Below are 20,831 nucleotides of genomic sequence, written 5' to 3' on the forward strand. Positions count from 1 at the left end.
ACACATTAAGGACTACACCTTTGTTTTGCTGAGGCCTATTTCTGGTAGTTATAACTCATGGTGTTGCCACTTCCTGTGTGCCATCTGACTGTTGTGAAGACAATCAGTTTTTAAAAGCAGTTTTCTTCAGTTTCAGTTTTTTTTTGTCAGTTTCCTTCAGTTCTTTCTTTTTTAAAAGTTCTTTTAAAAATAATGTATAATTTACTTATAGCCTATGTTACCTGTGAATAGTCGATAACATTCAAGTGGCTTAAAGTTAAAAAGGTACAACAGAATAATATGTGAAAAGTCTGCTTTCCAGTCTTGTCCTCCAGTCCTATAGTTTTCTCTTCTGGAAGCAACTTATCAGATATCAACAAGTATGTACATGTATCATTTCACCCAAAATGATAGTATGATGTAAATGCAGCTTGACACTTTGCTTTTTTCACTTTATTTATTTTTATTTTTTTAAAGATTTATTTATTTATGCATACAAGAGTTGGGGTACAGGCCAGCGATGCAGGGGTTGAGAGGATTCACCAGAGACAGAATGGGGAACAGAACAGGCAGACCGACTAAAATACACTGCTGAGGGGAACAGCGGGTGAGACAGGAGAGGTCTGCTGCACCATGTGGGTTGCTCCGTGGCTGGCCCAGGGATCAAACTGATGCTACAGAGGCTGCTGATTGCTTCATAGTGCGGTGCTTAACCCCTTGCACCAACAGGGAGGCCCTGCTTTTTTTCACTTTAAAATGAATCTTGGAGATCATTCTATTTTAGTACTTAAATACCTGCCTAAGTCTTTTATGGTACTCCAGTGTATGTATACAATCATGTGTTGCTTAATGTTTTGGTCAGTGAGGGATCATATATGCACCTGTGGTTCCAGTAGGGTATTCCATGTAGCCTAATTGTGTAGTAGCCCATGCCATTTATACCATCTATAGTTTGTGTAATTACACCATGACATTTGTACAACAGTATCACCTAACAGCACATTTCTTAGAATATGTTCTCATCTTTAAGTGATTCGTGAGACTGCATATGATAATTTTTAACCAGTCTTCTATTGATGGTCTTTTAGATTGTCTAGTGTTTTGCTAATAAAAACAGTGATTTAGCTAATCCTGGATGTTATTTCAATCAAGTGAGAGTATATCTGTTGAATAAATGCCTTGAAGTGAAAAAAGATAGTCTTAAGCTGCTGCTTTCCCATCTTCCCTAACTCCCTACCCATTCATGAGCTGGATCAGAGTGTACTCCAGCAGCATTTTCCAGAGTCTATCCTGTAGGCTTTGAGATACTTCAGTAAACAAACATGTTCCATGGTCAGATCAGTTTGAGAAATGCCCAACTCATGAAGACTCATAATGAATAATAGCATGTTAAAGGATGTGGGAAGTTCTATCATAAAGAGTTTATTTAGCCTATGAATAAGTTTAGAATTATTAACCACACGATGCTTTTTCTCCCATCAGCATCTGTTAGTACCCTAAGGAGCATAATTTAGGAGATGTTCCTCTGAACTGCTGATGCCAGGGACATCTTCACCCCCTTTGCCCTCTTCTGCATGGTAGACAGCATATTTAGCAGTGGGTTCCCACATTCTTCAGAGTGCACATGATTTCTGTGCAGTCTCTTAAGAGCAGGAAGTCAGAGTCTGTGTCCAGGAATGCAGCTCCAGACCCTAGTTCCATTGGAAGTCACCGTGGTTGGAAGAATGTGTTACTGTTGACCCTTCTCAAAAACTAGCTACGCAACCCACCGTTTCTTAGGCACAATGGGAACTAAGAGAATCCAAACTGAGCCCCTAAAGCTGGTAAGATCCTAGGACACTGGGAAAAGGAGCCATCAGTCCAAGCACAATTCTGGGCCTAGAAATATATTCCCAATCCTGGTTGAGACTGGGCGTGGGCAGCCAGTGGAAGCAGGGCAGGAGCAGGACTCCAGGAAGCAGGGTGGCAGTACTTGCAGGGATTCTATGTGGACAGAGTGGCAGGCACTAATAAGGCCCTGCCTTCTGGGAAATAAGGACTGGGCAGAGAGGTGGATAGAATGTTTATATGCCCAGATCTAGATGAATCATCCAGGGTAGTAGGAGGATGAGTGCATGGTTCAAGGTCACTGCCATGAGGGTAGCTGGTAGACATGTCATTTGCATCAAGGTCTATCTGACCCCCAAAGCCACTCATCTCTAGGGCATCATGCTGTCAAGAATGCTGAGGAGGGCAGGGATGAATAATAGGAGAAGAAAAATTCGTAGTCAGCTTGGTAGGATTTTCCTTTAGATACTGATATCCTGAAGGGGGTCAGAAGAACTGCTCATCCCCTATGACAGTTCCTCCTACCCACCCTTTGTCTCCAAGTTTGGCAGAAGTAATGCTGAATATAGTAAGGGATTTAATAACTTGTAATGATGACTGGCAGATTGAATAGTGGGGACCGCAATAAGGAGCATGCTTTTTTCCCCAGGATGCCTTGCAGCAGAGGTTGACTCAGCAGGACACATCTGTTCTTCAGCTCAAACAAGAGCTACTGAGGGCAAATATGGACCGAGATGAGCTGCACAACCAGAATGTAAGTTGAACAAGAGACTCTGACCTCATTGAGCCCCAGTAGCAAAATAGGATATTGCATGAAGTCCGGTTAGTTCTGACATCCTAATCTCCCTTATCTTCGTGATGCCTGCCCTCAGTTCTGCAGTTACTTTTATTCCGTCAGACTCATCTTTGTCCTTCGATAAAAGCCCTAGAGCCCTTCAACTTTGATGAAGAAGTTGAAGCTAAGTCATGCATCTATATTCTGAGGCTTTCATTCATGACATAGAGAGCAGCTGTGTGTTTTTAACATCCCTGTGCCCTCTCTGTGCCATATTCTATAACTGCATGCATCTACTCTGGTCCCTCAGTACCTGCTATCTACTAGAATTGGCTGATAATACCTCAATGCCAATTAACTTTCTTCTTCTTGCAGGTGGATTTGCAGAGGAAGCTAGATGAGAGGAACTGGCTTTTGGGAGAATATAAAGTAAGAATACACATCAGTGTGGAAGTGATTTCCATCTGAATCTTTGTGGACAGTCTGTTTTTGCTGTTGCTCAAAGACCACTTTAGTACTCTGTTCTTGTCCTCACTTTCAGCAAGGAAATCCTTTCTGTGCCCTTGATACATCAGCCCAGAAGAATACAGGGCATGGCTAGGCGGAGGAGCACAGAACTAAGAGCCTGGAAGCCTCAGTTCAGTCTTTTTTTTTCTCTTTTCATTTTTTTTTAAATATATATATTTTATTTATTTATTTATACAAGCACTGGGTACAGTCAGAAGCACAGGAGGGTAAGAGAATTTACCAGAGCCAGAGTGGGGAGCAGAGCAGGCAGAAGGACCGAAGTACACTGCTGAGGGGAGCAGCAGGAGAGATCTGCGCGCCATGTGGGACCCTCCTCCGGTGGCCGGGGAGCGGCCGGGGATCGAATCAGCGCTGCAGAGGCTGCGGGCAGCCTCACAACCCAGTGCTCAACCGCTGCGCCACCGAGGAGGCCCTCTTTTCATTTCTTAATTGAAGTAACATTGCATTGTAACGTGATGCATGTTTCCAGTCTGCATGGTTGAGAATCAGTTCATGTAGCTACTGAAAGGCCAATATGTCCTTCTTTAAACCATTGTCCCCTTGGACTCAATTTTCTGTCCCCCTCCCCCTTCCCTTCTCTTTTCTGGTAATCACTAGTTGATCTCATAATCTAAGTGTCTCTTTGTTTTATTTAATTCATCTGTATGTTTTCTCTATAGATCACATGAGTGGAATCATGTGGTGTTTCTCTTTCTGTGTCTGGCTTATTTCACCAATTTTTTTTTTTTAAGATTTATTTATTTATTTATTTATTTATACATACAAGCATTGTGTACAGTCAGAAGCGCGGGAGGGTAAGAGAATTCACCAGAGGCAGAGCGGGGAGCAGAGCAGGCAGAACGACCGAAGTACACTGCTGAGGGGAGCAGCAGGCGGCAGGAGAGGTCTGCGCACCATGTGGGACCCTCCTCCAGTGGCTGGGGAGCAGCTGGAGATCGAACCGGCGCTGCAGAGGCTGTGGGTAGCTTCGCAACCCAGCGCTCAACCGCTGCACCACCGGGGGGCCCCTATTTCACCAATCTTAACAGTTCAATCTTAAGCTTTATCTCTAACTAGTAGACGGCACTAGTGGTCCTCCTACAAACAGTGGTCGCCTTCCTCCTGGCCCTTCCCAAACCTTTACTCTGTGACGTGACCAGGGTGTGGCACATCTTCTTTGGTGTAGCTTGAGGAAAGGATGGCCCCTCCAGGTCCTACTTTCCTTAGGTACAAATTGCACCACAAAGAGGGAAGTGTTCATTGTCCTTGACTTTCCGCCTCTCCAAAAGCTGGTTCTCTGTTGCAGAAAGAGCTGGGGCAGAAGGACCGCCTCCTGCAGCAGCACCAGGCCAAGTTGGAGGAAGCTCTGAGGAAACTCTCTGAGGCCAGTTACCAGCAGGTGGGAACACGGTCAGCCACTGACTTTTCTGGCCTGAAGAAATCCTTTTCTGATGGAGTCTCTGATTTGCAGGTGGATCTAGAGCGGGAGCTTGAACACAAAGATGTCCTTTTGGCTCATTGTATGAAAAGAGAGCCAGATGAGGTAACCACAACTCGGGTTGTCCCCTCCCACATCAACAGGGACAAAGAAGGAGATTTTTGTTTCTGATTTAGCACTGAACCCAGGCCACTGGATGGTTGTTTAGTAGGAGTCTCTGTGATGAGTGGGTTAAGCGTGCACACTCCAGGATAAGCATGTTTGGTTTTCCATTCCTTCTTAACCATTTTTCCATTATGTGGCCTTGAGTCGTTAGCTCAGACCCTTCCAGATAAGGCTTATTTGGAAAATGGAAATAATGGGCAGTGTTCCTCTCCGTCATCATGGAGAATATATGAGATAATCCATGTAAATAACCAAACATAGTCATGGTAGAGCCACCTGGCAGAAGGTCAGGTTCAAGAAGCTTTAGTCATGGTTCTTATGGTTACATTACTGACTCGTAGGCAGGAGGCACTGGAGCATTCTCCCTTTCCCAAGTGCCGGGCTGAGGCTAGGTTGAAGGCCTCCAGGTTTCTGTTTCATTCATTCTGCATTCAACAGTGCTGCCCACTGTCCAGTACTGGAGATACAGCACCAAACAAAAGAGAACCACGTCTTTGCTTACATCATAAACTTACCTTTTAATTATCTATTATTTCAGGAAGTGATAGATAGGAAGAAGATAAAGTAACACACAGGACATCTTGGTGAGAAGTTCTTGATAACAAGCATCATTTCTTCTTGCTGCTCTAGGTGACCAACTGCAACAGTCACAGCTCTCAAAGCAATGGCTTTCTCCTCCCAGTGGCAGGAAAAGCAGCTGCCTCGATCATCCACAGGGGGGTATGTTCTTAGGTTTGAGTACAGATCTGCCACTTCCAGCAGTAAACAGACAAGCCCCCTTGCCGTGGCCAGTGGATGAGCTTTTATATCCTACTTCCCTAATTCTTGTATCTCTTTGAGTGTGTAAATATGTGAGGCTTTTGCCATCCAAAACTCAGAATCCATGGGCCTACTTCTATGGAGAAAAACATCCTATGTTCTCACCTCCCTTAAAATAACAGATCTGTTCTGGGAACCTCTTCCCTATATTTCTTCAGCCCAGCTCTGGGGGTGTGGCTAATTCTATGGCACGTGCCACCCAGCAGCACCTCATGTTTTCTCGCAGACCAGCGACCTGCAGCTGGTTCGCGATGCCCTCCGCAGCCTGCGCAATAGCTTCAGCGGCCACGATCCTCAGCACCACACCATTGACAGCTTGGAGCAGGGCATCTCCAGCCTCATGGAGCGCCTGCACGTCATGGAAACGCAGAAGAAACAGGACAAGAGGGTAATCCTCTCTCTCTGGTGGTTCTCATAAGCTCGCTCCTGAAGAAGCTTGGTCTTGCTAGTTGTAATTTAAATGTAGGGAATGCTGAGGTGTAAGACCCTGCTGAAGTTATGCCGGGTTTTTCTCTTTGGTTTTCCTTTCTGTGGAGTTGACTACTATGGGTTCACAACCCTGGGAGAAAGTTTATGATAACTCTTCCTCCTAGAAACTGTACCACTTTCTAAGGAATTGTGGTTTTTCCCCTACTCAGGGCCTTTCTTCACTGCTTATTTCCTGCCCCTTCTCCCCAAACGAACTTGGAGTTGAATGTGAAAATAGACAGGAACATGCACTGGAAACAGTCTTTTATAAATGTACAATATTACTATTGAGATAGATATGTCCAATTTTATATACCATGGAGAAAGATGGGGTAGAAAAGTATTTTATTTTTTTTAAAGATTTATTTATTTATGCAAGAACTGGGGTACAGGCCAGAGGTGTGGGGGTGAGAGGATTCACCAGAGACAGAGTGGGGAACAGAATAGGCAGACTGACTGAAAGACACTGCTGAGGGGAGCAGTGGGCGAGACAGGAGAGGTCTGTTGCACCATGTGGGTCACCTCCCTGGCCAGGAATCGAACTTGTGCTGCAGTGGCTGAGGACACCTTCATAGTTTGCGTCTTAACCCCATGTGCCACCAGGGAGGCCCGAAAAGAGAATATTTTAGATACGCCATTATAATTTAAAGTTCTTGGTTCAGTTCTCCCTTTGATTGTAACTGTGATTTTTGTGTGGCTCCTCAGGTTCGGGGCAAGTCACCCAGAACTCAAGCAGGTGGTGACTACTGGGAGTCCTGGCCCCCTAATTCAAGTAAGTACTCATCATTGTTCAAGAAGGACTGTTAGGTCAGAAATTTAGTAACTTTCCCGCTACTGATATTTTTGGAGATAGAATTTTTTCTGGTATTACTTCACCCTTATGCTACGTTGTTTCTGTAGTAGTGCTCGAATATACTTATTTCTAGGACTGTGAGGACACATACGATCATCATTGCCACCATCACCCCAAGTACCAACTTAGGCATAGGCTTGATACTGCTCACTCAGAGACCAAAATATCCTTAGAAAATACTCAAGTTCAAAACAGTTACACCACATCAAGCAAAACATAAAACAACAAATGCATACAAGTCACCTGATAGTCCTAAATAGCACAGATGATTTCCAGTTCTTCCTAGAGTTCAGAAGTTTCATTTCTTTGTTTAAATGCTCCAATATATGTGTGCCACCTAGTGGCCTTGGCTAGGAAGTTGTGTTTTGACCCACACTTTGCCCACTCACTGCATTTTTTTCCTGTTTATTTCAATGTTTTGGGATACTACTCTGCCTGATAATTTCTATTACACTCTGTATCTTAATGTTTGGTTTAATAACACTCACATATTCCTATCTTTTATAGTTTACCCACACCTAATTTAAAAGATCTAAATAGTTTATAAAAAAAAAAATGGAGTAAAAAGCTGACCATAACGTCAGTTTTTTATGTGATACAAATTTTGAAACCACATTAATAAACAAAACTATAAGTAAAACACTTAAAATATTTGCACAATTTTTAAAAGTAAAATATTTCTTGTAGAGTAAATAAATTAGCATTCTTAAGACTCCAGATATCTTTTCCTCTTGAAGGATGTAGCTATTGGCAATGAAACAAATTATGTTAGTGCCCAAAATTGATTTCTGCTTCTTTTTCTAGCATTTGAGAAATAATCACTTCTGTTTTCTTGGAAGACTTTATTTTGTTGTTATTCTCTTCAATACTTTCTTTAGGTTAGTATAAACTGACAACATAGAAAGAAAATTTCAAATACTTTGAAATTCTTTTTCAAAAGTCTAATAAATTCTTCCATCTTTGGAGAAATTCTTTTGTGTCTATGCAACACTTATTTAAAGTACTACAAATAAATTCACAGCTGCTTGTAAACTAGCATCTCCTTTCACAGATAAGCTATAGTGTCTCACATCTAGAAATACAAAAACATGTATAACTTGCCCTCTTGCTGAAAATATTTTCTAATTTATTTCTCTTATTTTCCTACATCAAGCTTCTTGAAAGAATATTCTACATTTGCTCTTTTCTCATCCTACTTCCCACTCAACTGCTCAAACCACTAGTTGAACTTTTACTCAAGTAATTCCACTTTGTTCTTTTTGTCAGATCACTGTTGACTTTCTTGTTGCCTTATCAAAGCAGTTACTTTTCAAACCTTACCTTCTACCGAGTTCTCTAAAGTGTTTGTTGTTCTTGAGTGGTCTCCTGAAAACATTCTCCTTTAACTTTAATAAATACCCATTGACAGTATTTATTGAGCATCTATATGTAGCCCCTGTATTAGGTACAGGAGGCACAGAGATGAGCAGGATAAACTTGGTGCTTGTCCTCACTGGCCTCGCAGTCCAGTGACTATACACAATCTCCCATATTTTCTCCTCTGTGTGACCCTTGAGTATTGATGGGCCCTGGGATTCCATTGGAGGTCTACACCACAGCCTTTCCTGTTCTCGCTAGATGATCCCTCTCACTTCCATGGCTTCAACTATTCTGTGTACTGATCATTTTCAAACATTCACCTCTAACCTTGATGCTTTTCTGACCTTTGGAACTGAGAATGTAGACTTATTGTGTAACCCAGCAGTTCTGTTCCTACACAAAAGAAAATCAGCTGCTTAAAAAAAAAAAACCTTGTATAGACATGTTCATAATAACATTATTCACGGTAGTTAAAATGTGGAAACAACCTAAATGACCATCATCTACTGATTGGATAAAGAAATTCTAGTGTGCACACATGGAATGTTACTCAGCCATAGAAGGAAGGGTACAGACACATGCTACAACATAAATCAACCTGGAGAACATTATGTTAAGGGAAAGATGCCAGACATAACAGAGTTCAAATTGGATAGATCTTTGGAAAGGAATCTGCAAGTGGGTGCAAGCTTTCCTGCCTCCAGGGTTCCTGTGCTCTCTGCCCAGCTTTAACAGTGCATTTAAAATTTAGCAGAATACTTATGTTTTTATGGTGGCTTCACCCTCCTCCCATGTTTGCCACAAATGAGCCTGTGTTGGTGTCCTCTCTCTTTGGAGTCACCTGTTTGCGCGTCAGGCTAGTTGATTGCTCTTTAATCTCATCTCTCCAGTGGGTTCAAAGTTACTAGGTTATCCAACTGTTAGGCTAGGAGCAAGACTCCTTAGTCTTCTATGTCTTAGGCAGAAGTAAGAACTGCATGCCTTTTTTAAACTCATTTTTTTTAATTGAGATGAAGTTACATAGCATAAAGCTGACCATTTTAACCACTTAAAGCATACAGTTTTGTGGCAGTTGTACACAAATTCTTCTAGAAAGTAGAAGAAGGACACTTTCTATGCACTTTGTCTTATGCTCATTCCCACACCACCATCTCTACTGAACATAGATGTAGAAAAAAGAAAGAAAAGGCCTAAAGATTGGAAAGGAATACACAAAACTGCATCTGTTTCTAAATAGCCTGACTACATAGAAAATACCAGAGAATGTACAATAAAGCTACTCTCACTAGGCAGTGAGTTTTGTACAGTCATAGGACCTGAGTTAAAAACCAGGTCAACATACACAGAGTGAGTTGTACTTTTTCTGTATGCTAGCAATGAATACTTGGAAACAGAAAAAAAGAATTTGAAGTACCAATAGTAGTTGTACTTTAAGTAGCACCAAAAGAAACAAGATGCTTACATGTAAAACTTACAAAATATGTGCAGCATTTTTATGTTGAAAGCTACAAAGTAGTGAAGAAATAAAGGAGAGCTAAATGTTTATAGATTGAATCCTCAACTGTGTTAAGGTGATCAAATACTCAACCGTGTTAAGGTGATCCAATCCTCCCCAAGTGATCTATAGCTTCGATGCAATTCCAACAAAATCCTTCCAAGGCTCTTTGTAGGTTAAAACAAGCTGATCCTAAACTTTATGTGGAACAATAAATGGACTAGAAGAGCTTCAGAACAAAAGTTGAGAAAGAAGAACAAAGTGGTTGGAGGACCACACCATCTGACGTCTAAGCTAACTATAAAGGGAGGGTGGCCAGGAGAGTGCAGTGCAGGTAAAGGGATGGACACATATCAGGGGGACAAGGTGGAGAGTTTAGAAAAAGACTCAAATAATCTATTTGGTCAGTTGATTTTCAGTAATGGTACAAAAGCTATTCAGTGGCGAAAGGGTAGGCTTTCAACAGATGATCTAAGGTTAAAAAAAAAAGGTGACCCTACCTCACACCATATAAAAAAGTTAACTCTAGTGAATCAATCATCAACCTAAACCTGAAAGCTAAAATTGATGTTAAAATCATGATTTTAAAATCATGGTTAAATGTACAAATACACACGTGCTCACACACATGCACGTACACACAAGGTTATATTTCTGGGGCCATGTAGTCTCTGAGTCCTGCCTCCACTTCCTTCCCCTTCTCTGAGATTTTTGTATATAATTTTATAGTAATACTACCCTGATGGAACAAGGTCGTTTTATCATATGATTTAATGCTGAATAAGGATAGTTTCTCACTTTTTCGGTCCAAGTCTGTGCAGTTCAACTCACTAGTTCCCTGATGACTCTCGCAATGTTATGCATGACCAGTTTGCTAAACCTGCACCTCTGTATGTCATCTCATACCATGATTACTCTTCTTTGAAATTCACACAAGATGTATATACAGTATTTGTATTAACTTGAGCATCCACAACAAAAACAAAAAAACCCCAAAAACTCATGAACTTAAAAAAGAGAATTTTATTTTCTCATAGTTCTGGAGCTTGGAACTGCCAGTATTGGGGTGCCAGTATGATCAGGTTCAGGTGGGGGAGAGACCTCTTCCACGATGGCAGGAGGCTGGCTTCTTGCTGTGTCTTTACATGATAGTGCTCCCTGGGGTCTCTTCTTTTGATAAGGACCCCAGTACAGTGGAATCAGGGCTTATCACCTCATTTAACCTCCTTCAAGGCCCTCTTTGCAGTTTAACAGTCACACGGGCCTTGGTACTTCAACACAGGGATGTTGGGAAGACATAATTCAGGTCACAGCAAAATTATTTTCATATTTTCTTTTATTATAACATAACTGTTTTTGCTATTTCACCTCATTAGCTTGAGCTTTTGAGCTTTAAGTGTGGTGATTATATCTATTTTATTTTGGCATCTCTGCTATTGGATATATAGTAGAAACCTGATGAACATCTTAAATGAATGATAGCACACTTCTGTTTCTCTCTCAGCTACCTGTGCATCTGTTTCCCCAGACCATGGGTCTGTTATTTCTCACTTTTCTCATCTGTCCTCCACCCTCAAACAATCCCAAGTACTAAGACTGGCACCTTCTAAAGGACTCTCAGAGCATCTCTTCTCTGGCTCCAGGGCTGCCCCTTGCCCATCCTTATCTCTCAGGTTCTTTTAGTTGCCTCTTACTGATTTCCAGAGTTTCTCACATCCAACCCTTACATTTACTTGGCTGATAAACTGACCTTTCTGGAACACCTGTCTGATCTTATCACTCCCTTTTAGATTCTCTCCATAGCTTAAGACTAACATCTGGCACTTTAGCCTGGCAGATCTTTTGTGATCTGGCCCCTGCTCGTCCTACTGGCTTCATCTTCCACACCTTCCCAGTGTACTCCTTATGCTCCTGCCTTCCTGGTTTGTGTTCAGTGTTACGTATTTCATGCCTTTACTTTTATCCTCCTTCTTCTTGGAATTGCTCTTTCCAGCTTCTCTGATGATTTTTCTAAGGTTCTTTGATTAATGACTCTCTCTCTTTTTTTTTTTTTAAGATCTATCTATTTATACATCCAAGAACTGGTGTACAGGCCAGAGTTTTAGGGGGTGAGAAAATTCACCAGAGATAGAGCGGGGAGCAGAACAGGCAGACTGACTGAAATAACTGCTGAGGGGAGCAGTGGGCAAGACAGGAGAGGTCTGCTGTGCCATGTAGGTCACCTCCCTGGCCAGGGATTGAACTTGTGTTGCAGTGGCTGTGGTGAGCTTCGTAGGTTGCATCTTAACCCCTTATACCACCAGGGAGGCCCCTGATTAATGACTCTTTAACTAGGGACTACCCTTTCTGACCTCTTCCTAGAGAAATGAACCACTTTATTTTTAACCTAACTGTGCTGTTTGTACACATTTGATTTCGTATGCTCTAATTATTTGTAATCCTCTCTGTTGTACCTAGTATACTGTAAACTCTTTGTCAGAGACCACATATAGTTGATTTTCTCAAAAAGTAGTACTTAGTAGGTGTTATGTAAATACTTGTTGAATAAAAAAAAATCAGTGATATAATTTAATGCTAAAAGATGAATATTTTGTTTTATTAACCAGCCAGGCACTCTTCTAGGGGCTGGAATCAAGGGAACGTTATGGCCTACTGTATGTTTCAATAATTGGCATTCTTTGAAGAAAAATTCTTAAAACTGGCTGACTATAATTGCTGTTCTAACAAAGAATGTTTTGTCTCTCTCCCCTGTATTAATTCATTCTCTATAGTTTTCCTTATTTAAAACCCCTTCCTAGAACTGCTTCCTGCAGCTTCCAATTTGACTTACAACAGTGCCTAGAGTAACTTACAAAGACAATATGTGTAGGTGGAATTACAGGACAGAGTTTAATGCAAGTTCAGTGTTTGTGTTTGGTCTTTATGCTAAGAGTTTCTGGCTGGTCTTTTCTCCTCTTCTTTTAAAGTCAAATCACAGTACTCATTTATTGTATTTCTCTGTGAGTACCTACACAAAGGGTAGAGACCAAATGTGAATCAAAAAGCCTAAGACTGTGGGACCAACACATTAGATCCTTTATAGCTAAGGGATTAGGTAGGTCTTGTAGCTTTGAGACTTGAAGCTTAAGGCCACTTGGAATCTCAGTTTCTAAGGATACTTTGCTCCAGTTCATTTCTCTTTTCATGGATTACCTGAGCGTGCTCCATCACTGACCTCCGGAATCTAAATGTTGTCTGCTGCTCCTGCTGTGTGTCTATTCCTCCCCAGTGGAAATCTTGCCAGGCTTCCCCAACCTCTTTTGACTGTTAGCAACAATGCCTGTCACTACGGCTGCTACTCCTTTGCTAGAGATACTTGGAATGGGTGAAAACTACAGTCCTCATGGTCCTCGTGATAGTGTTCATGCATGAAGCGCCTCTTGTCTTTCCCGCCCCGGTGGAGATGTCCTGCAGGTCACAGCCTGTGGAGTTGGTGTTGGCAAGGGACTGAGAACTGTGTTGTAACCTCAGTTGCATTCTCCTGGGGCATTTTGAATTACTGGAATAAGTGAAGGATGGTGGGGAGCAAATGGAATGTTCTGATCACAAAGTCTCTCTCTGCAGAGTTGCCTCACTCCCAGAGCTCCCCAGCCATCAGCAGCGCCTGTACTAAAGTGCTGTATTTTACCGACCGGTCACTTACGCCCTTCATGGTCAATATACCAAAGAGGTGAGTTTCGGGGATCATTATTTCTCTTTTAAAGAGAACAGGACAACATTAGTTACTGGCCACCTGGGGAGCCCAGAGGTGTTTAGGAAGCAGTATGGTGTAGTGAGAGGGTATAGGACATAAGATTCTAGTTCTAGCTTTATCACTAGCCAGTAGCATCACAAGGGACAAGTCCTGATCCACTGCTTGAGACAGACACAGTAATAGTGCTTCAGTGCTGGCAAGTAGGCAGATAATCTCCAAGTTAGGAAAAAAATTTTTTTTTAAGATTTATTTATTTATGCATACAAGAGCTGGGGTACAGGCCAGAAGTGTGGGGTGGGGATGAGAAGATTCACCAGAGACAGAGTGGGGAGCAGAACAGGCAGATTGACTGAAATACATTGCTGAGGGGGGCCGCAGGCAAGTCAAATGAGGTCTGCTGCGCCACATGGGTCACCTCTATGACCTTCAAAGGAACTCATGCTGCAGTGGCTGCGGATTGCTACGTAGGTTGTGTCTTAACCCTTGCACCACCAGGGAGGCCCTGGAAAAACAATTTTTAAAAAAAAAAAAAAAAAGATTTATTTATTTATTTATTTATACAAGCACTGGGTACAGTCAGAAGCACGGGAGGGTGAGAGAATTCACCAGAGCCAGAGCGGGGAACAGAACAGGCAGACCGATGAAGTACACTGCTGAGGGGAGCAGCGGGTGTGGCAGGAGAGGTCTGTGCGCCATGTGGGATCCCTGCCCAGTGGCTGGGGATTGAACCAGCACTGCAGAGGCTGCGGGCAGCTTCACAGCCCAGCGCTCAACCACCTGCGCCACCAGGGGAGGCCCCGGAAAAACAATTTTTAAGTGCTCCAAGTAGCTCTTTCTGAGAGCCAGGGCTGTGGTGCGCCTCCAGGGCTATAGTATTCCTTGTTCTTTGTTACTAGAGCTGGGAACCTTGGGAGAGTTCATATTAAAACCTTAAACACTTGGTTGTTATGCTCTCTCCTCAAGGAAATGGCTTTGAAATAAAGATCTTTAAACTCTGGAACTACTGCCTGAGAGAGGTGGTAAGATTTTTCTTTGCTTGAGAGTCTACTTACTTGATCTAGGTTGGAGGGGAACTTTCTGAAGCCAGAAGGATAGAGATGATGATACTTGATTTAATTCTACCCACCTAAGGAAGTAGATTATTGTTGCAAAAAAGGAAATCAAAATAACATAGACATATTAGTAGTTGTTCAACAGATTAGATTTCAGAGACTCTGTTTTTTTTCCAGAGAAAATCAGAGAAGTTATCTGGCAGCTGCTGAAACAATAAATCCATTCTAAATTCTCAGATCACCCCATAGGTAATGCCATTTTCATCCCCTAGTGAGGACTGGCTCCCTAACCTCTACTGTTTTAGAATCTTCTAGGTCGTCAGGGTGGTGACCTACAGGTCATGCTTTTTCTGCCCAAAGAGACTTTGGCAGGGACCTCAGTTGAAAGCTAACCTTTTTTCCTTCCAACCTATTGCTTAACAGTCTGTTTTAGTGCTTTCTTCTTTTATTGCAGGTTGGGGGAGGTGACACTGAAGGATTTTAAAGCAGCTATTGACCGGGAAGGGAATCACCGGTATCACTTCAAAGCGCTAGATCCGGAGTTTGGCACTGTCAAAGAAGAGGTACAGAATTCAGGGGGAGGTTGGGTGATTTCCCCTGAACCCCAGAGCTTCCAACTCAAGAAATAGTATCTAGAAGTACCTGAGTTCCCTAACCAGGTTTAGGAATTTCCGTGAGCCTGAGGGCAGGGAATGGTCCAAATTTCTTTCGTTCAAGATCTATTCACTTTAACCATAACTTTTAAACTAAACCAAACTTATAAACAAAACCAAACTTTTAAAAAGAAAAAAGCTTGGTTTTGTTAAGGAAAATAAACCTATCCCTGGATAAAAGCTTGGCTTTTAGCCCCCTTTTCTATTTGTACCCAAATCTAAGAAAATTTTCTGCTTCCTGTGTAGAACAAAATAAAAAAACAGGTATTTGGAACCATATTTTGTGGTAGTGGGTTCTCAGATTATAAAAATGTGGAACTTTTGCAGTTATCTTATTCTCTCAGTCCCTTCACTAGCCTATACGTCTCTTTATAATTCATCTGACAAATATAAACGTTTTTGGAAGAGATTTCTGGGTTGTGGTTTATTGTAAGTGCTTTCATTGTGGTTATAGAATGAGAAAAATTGAAGCCCATTTAAAAAAAATTAACTTTTATTGATTTACTATTGGCTGGCCGTAAAATGTAAATTTTAGGAGCATAGCTTCATGCTTGAAAAGTTCAAGCCACCCCCAAAGTTCTAGTGCCATTTGCACTATCAGATAACTGCTATCTACTCATTCCACACACTTCTCTCTTCAGTATTTTATTTTTTAAAGATTTTCTTCCTCATTGAAATATTTTAGTAAACCTGTTTCATTAGTGGCTTAAGAAGTGGACGAGTGAGGGATTAAAGTCTCGGCGCTATCAAGATATTGCCCACCACTGCAGCATGAGTTCAATCCCTAGCCAGGTTGCTAATCCACGTGGCGCAGCAGACCTCTCCTGTCTCGCCCGCTGCTCCCCTCAGCAGTGTATTTCAGTCAATCTGCCTGTTCTGCTCCCCACTTTGTTTCTGATGAATCCTCTTACCCTCCCACACCCCTGGCCTACACCCCAGTTCTTCTATGCATTAAATAAAAAGAAATGGATGAAAAGAAGTAAATGCAAACACATTAAATTGGCCTTCTTCCTAGCCTTTTCTTTACAGTACATGAGACCAAAATTTTCCCCATTCTCATTTTTTTAATGCTTATACTATTGCTTTCTCCTAAGAAGCCCAGAGTGTTCTGTCATTTATAGCTCATTAGTTCTAATGAGTCTCTATGAGCAAAATAATGTTAGGAATGTTTTCCCCACTCCATGGATGTGGAAATAAGTGTGGGGTGTGTGTGTGTGTGTGTGTGTGTGTGTGTGTGTGTATAACTATATGTAAATGTATTTATATATATAAATATACATATTTACATACACATACACACTTTTAACCTGTTAACAACTTTAGGAACAAACACCTAAAGGACACAGACTTTCTTGAGGCTGTTCTCTATACTTCTTTAACCTTTATGTTTGAGGCCTTATTTTTATCAACAGTGGTTGTTTAGTGAGACTCCCTCTCTTGCTGTTATTTTTTCATTGTGGCTTTTTCTCCTCTCTAGGTTTTTCATGATGATGATGCCATTCCTGGATGGGAAGGGAAAATTGTAGCCTGGGTAGAAGAAGACCATGGAGAGAATTAATGCTGAGTATTAGATTGGGAGTTGTGGAACTTGGCTCTCCCTGGCTGCTTCACTCAGGAAAGAGGACTAAACCCAGAAAACACTAAGAAGTTTCCAGTTCGTGCTGACAAAACAGAAGCTTCTCCAAGTGTGACAGCCATGGGCCAGTTTGGTTACTGTGCCTGGCTTACATGGTACTTGAAATTCCTGGCTTCTGTAGACCATGGTTTCATCTGGAGTTCCTTGTCCGTGGGAACGCAGTGTTTTATTCTACTCTGAGGACAACAAACCGAAGGCCTTAACCAATGGGGATGGATGATCCCGCTCCTATAAGGGCATGGCTGCTAGTATCCAGAAACAGATAATTGGATGCATCATTCTGGTGTGTTACAGTATTGTTTTAATTGGCCTCAATGGTTGCAGCAATCAGAGTTCCAGCATTCGTACTCACTGACAAGGTAAAGGTACCAACTTTTCTGCTTCTTTGCAGTTACTGCAAACCAAGAATAACTCATGAGGTGGTACCAAAGATGAAGCCCACTCTTCAGTTTCTTTTCAACTGGACATGGATGGAAAAAGGGCTGGCCATACTGTGCTATACCGTGCTAACACATAACTAAGACAGACCTTGGGCTGCCTCTGCCGTGTTACCTGTTCCTGCAGCTTGTCCTTTAGCCCACAGAGGGCACATTTTATGTACTGCTAGTTTTCTCTGGGGACTCTTAATTTTAGAGCCTTTTTTTTCCCTTCCATTTCAACTGATGAACTTTGTGTTTGAAAGAAATAAGGAGTGAAAGACTCCTGAAAAATCCAGGCAGGTATGAAAAGGTGCTGCTACCCATATCTTCTTGACTTTCTTCGTCTTACAACTTTCTTTAGCTCATGGCATCTCCTTTGCAGTCAAAAGGAGACAGACCATTAATTTCAGTATTTGTGATTTATGATTACTGAGCATGAGTTACTGGTCTGTGCCTCCTCATTTCAAGACCAGAGTTATTTTCTATTATATATTTAGGCCAATCCTTTAGGGCACAATAGAAACCATGGGGCATGGAGCATGGGTTGTGAATGGCAGGGTTGATTCTGGGTAAAAAAAACAAAACCCTAGAATCCTTTCTCATGTGCAACATTGTCAAGTGTAGAAGCTAAAAGAAACTTCTAGAGATTACTGAATAACTTGGGTTTTCTCATTCATTTGCCAAGAACTATCAACCAATCAGCAATTTCATATGTATCTGTATATATAGATATATTTATATGTCTATATATCCAAAAGAAGTCTGCCTGTGATCACCGATGTACACTGCCAACCAGAAGAGGCAAACAGATCAATTTGGGGTTCTTGACCTGTCTGTCTCTAGTTCATCTTCCCTTTTCAGCCATTTCAGCAGACTACTGGCGCTCTAAGATGACATTGTGTTGTTTTATATAGGTGTGTCTTTCTAAAATAGTTCATGTTTGGAAAATTCTTTTGTACTCATTTGCTTTTTGTCTGAGAACCATGTCTATTTTTATAACTTGAGTGTGAGTCCTGTATATTCTCACATTCTGTATACCGTATCCATTTTCTAGGGAACCCAGTAGCTTTTATACAGGCTCTTCTTACCAGCCCTTGTGGTTTCAGAACAAGCTTTATTTTATTACGAGTATATTAATGACAACTAATTCCTGTTCCAATTCTACCTGCTATTTTCGTTGAGGTAGTTTTATGTAATCTACTTGATTGCACCTCTAGCAGAAAGAAGGAGCTTAAGACACTTGATGTCTTCCATGTAAGTTTAATGATCTTCTTCTATTGAAGAATATTTCAGAAAAGACTAGGAAAGTCAAGTCAATTGCAAGAATAATTCATCATGAAAGCAAAGAGGAAAAAAACCCACCAATATATTCTGTTTTTTCCCCCAGTAAGTCCAGAGAAAAAGTCTTCATGTCACCAGTTTCTCTGTTGCATGAATTTTGGTGTTTTGCTATATACCAGCATGAGGGTTATCAGGCCAAAATCCATTATTGTATTTCCTGTATAGTTTATCTTGAATGTCTGTCTCATTTTTAAAATGAGTTTTTCCCTGTCAGTTTTCTTTCAGCCAACAGTTTTGTCATTATGTAGAATTTAAGTTTTTGGAGAAAATTAAATCAGAGAAAAATGTCAAAGTTCTCGACCTCATTTAACTCTATGTCCTTTGGAAAAGTTGCTGCATGGCCTCAGTGCCTCCCAAGAAGGCTGAAGTTGAGTTCAGGGGAATAAATAAGCTAATTTTTTCCCCTTTAGTTCATTAATCTCAAATGCCACGGGTAATGACTAAATATCCCTGTTACAGGATGTAACTCCAGTAATTCTTGTATAAAATGTGTTAGTAATCCTCAGTCCAGTTTCTAAAGACAGAGGAGCTTGCTGAGGAGTGTGCATTGATTCATTCTGGTTTTAAAAGTCTCCTCTATGATACACAGAGGCTAGGCCTCTCACTGATTCAGATTATTGTCCCCTAATTGCATTTGTGTGGAATGGTCCTTTTTTTCTACTGCTGAAGTTTTCTTTTCCTTAAGCAAACTAAGGAATTAGAATGTTTATATAGAATCCATAATCTCTAAACTGTTAGATTAAAAAAAAACCTGACCCTCTTATGAAACCTAGTCTAAATAGAAAGTGAAGTTCCTTTGAAAGTCTTAATTTAAAAACTGAAGACTATTCTGTTTCCTAAATTAACTGGAATCAGAATACTTAATAATTTATACCTAAAGAATTTGGGTTAAACTTACTTGGTAATAGCAATCCTACTTACTGGCCAGCTTTCCAGCTTTTTGACCAGGATGGTTGTAAATTAGGGAAAATATCGTTGCTCTACATCTAATCCAGAGGACTCTACTTAAAAGCATTTAGGTCATAATTATAATTATTTTGTTTCACAAAGTAAGCATTATGATTGCACACTCCTCCTATTGTCTGAATTTATGTAAGAGGTATAGCTTGCTTAAAATACATATATATGTAAAGTTATATTTTCTTAGAAACATGGATGTTTGCAACCATTGTTCTCAGAGATTATTAATTACTGTGTATTCTCCCTGTTTTACAATGTTTTCATGAAGATTGTGTTATACCAGAGGCTCCTGATTATCAAAGTGATAACCAGTTTTAACTGCCTGTATGTACCAGATTTATGAACTAATTAAAAAAGAAAAAGCAGAACTATGAATAAAATGGAGTTTGCAAACTGAATACCATTAATCATTTTCACTTGTGTTTATTGACTGAAATTAATCAATAAGGCTACCAAAGTGAAAGTAAATTTCCTCAAGTGATCTCCCAGGTAGCATGTTTACTCATTACTTGGGCAGTGGAGATAAGGGTGACTTTATTGCTGCACTTATTTTACTATCGGTATTTCTAGTGTAAGCACAAAATAGGTTATTATTAGCAAATTCATTGATTTAGCATTTTTGTGCAATTGTATGTACATATGCACATAACCTGAGTGTAAATTACATGACAAGACAATCTGTAATGCAAGAGCAAAGCAACATTGTTAAAACTTTCAGAAATTTAATTTTTAAAAAAACAATTTCCAAATTAATTTGAAAGCTATCTTCCTAAAACTTAAGTAGGCTTGTCGGCTTTATCACTTCCATTTAAATGTTTTGTATATTGAAATCTTTAGCCCTATTTGACATCCAAGTACACACTTTCAAGTACTAAAGTCCATTTTAATTAGGTTATTTGATCACGTTAAAGTTAAATATGTAAAGAGCTTAATTTAGAATCTTTCATTACCAACTAATTCCTCTGTTTCTCTACCCATTGTGTATCAACAATTCTGTGAGACTTAAGATTTCAAATCTTAAGACTTGAGTCTTCCTTTTCATTAAATTATCCAACCCGTTTAGAGGATTTCAAATAGGTTTTTATTACCTGCATATTATTCTGTTAGGCGTCTGTTAGAATTCTGTTAGAATGTGCCTGCTATTAATCTTTTCCTCATTTTTGGATCGTTTTCCCAATTATTTCTGTTAAAGAGATACTAAACATTTTTTAATATTGTTTTGAGTGCCTGAAGGATACTAGCATAGGATTTTGAGGAAAGATGTAAACGTTTTTTCCTACTGCTTGGCATCTCTACAAACAATATTCAGTGCCCTTAATGAGTATTTCTTTCTCTGCAATCTCATAAAGGGT

The 20,831-nt window shown here is 40.6% G+C and overlaps 1 protein-coding gene across 8 annotated transcripts in view; it reads left to right on the plus strand.

The window, feature by feature from the left end:
• Window positions 1-20,068, plus strand: part of DIXDC1 (DIX domain containing 1) — a 69,246-nt gene extending 49,178 nt beyond the window's left edge. For 4 of the 8 annotated variants that reach the window (XM_037505257.2, XM_037505256.2, XM_037505254.2 and 1 more), the window contains 10 exons: window positions 2,456-2,560; window positions 2,957-3,010; window positions 4,395-4,487; window positions 4,560-4,631; window positions 5,322-5,411; window positions 5,737-5,898; window positions 6,684-6,750; window positions 13,289-13,394; window positions 14,925-15,033; window positions 16,601-20,067. In XM_037505257.2, the coding sequence (XP_037361154.1) occupies window positions 2,456-2,560; window positions 2,957-3,010; window positions 4,395-4,487; window positions 4,560-4,631; window positions 5,322-5,411; window positions 5,737-5,898; window positions 6,684-6,750; window positions 13,289-13,394; window positions 14,925-15,033; window positions 16,601-16,681 (939 nt within the window). In that variant the 3' untranslated portion in view covers window positions 16,682-20,067. Of the gene's footprint in view, window positions 1-2,455; window positions 2,561-2,956; window positions 3,011-4,394; window positions 4,488-4,559; window positions 4,632-5,321; window positions 5,412-5,736; window positions 5,899-6,683; window positions 6,751-13,288; window positions 13,395-14,924; window positions 15,034-16,600 lie in introns of all 8 variants that reach the window. The other 4 variants (XM_037505258.2, XM_054693089.1, XM_037505255.2 and 1 more) reach the window with 3 other exon arrangements.
• Window positions 20,069-20,831: the final 763 nt, after the last annotated feature.

Source organism: Talpa occidentalis, unplaced genomic scaffold (genome assembly GCF_014898055.3).
Source record: "Talpa occidentalis isolate TD23 unplaced genomic scaffold, MPIMG_talOcc4v2.1 talOcc4.12, whole genome shotgun sequence".
Taxonomy (NCBI): Eukaryota; Metazoa; Chordata; class Mammalia; order Eulipotyphla; family Talpidae; genus Talpa; species Talpa occidentalis.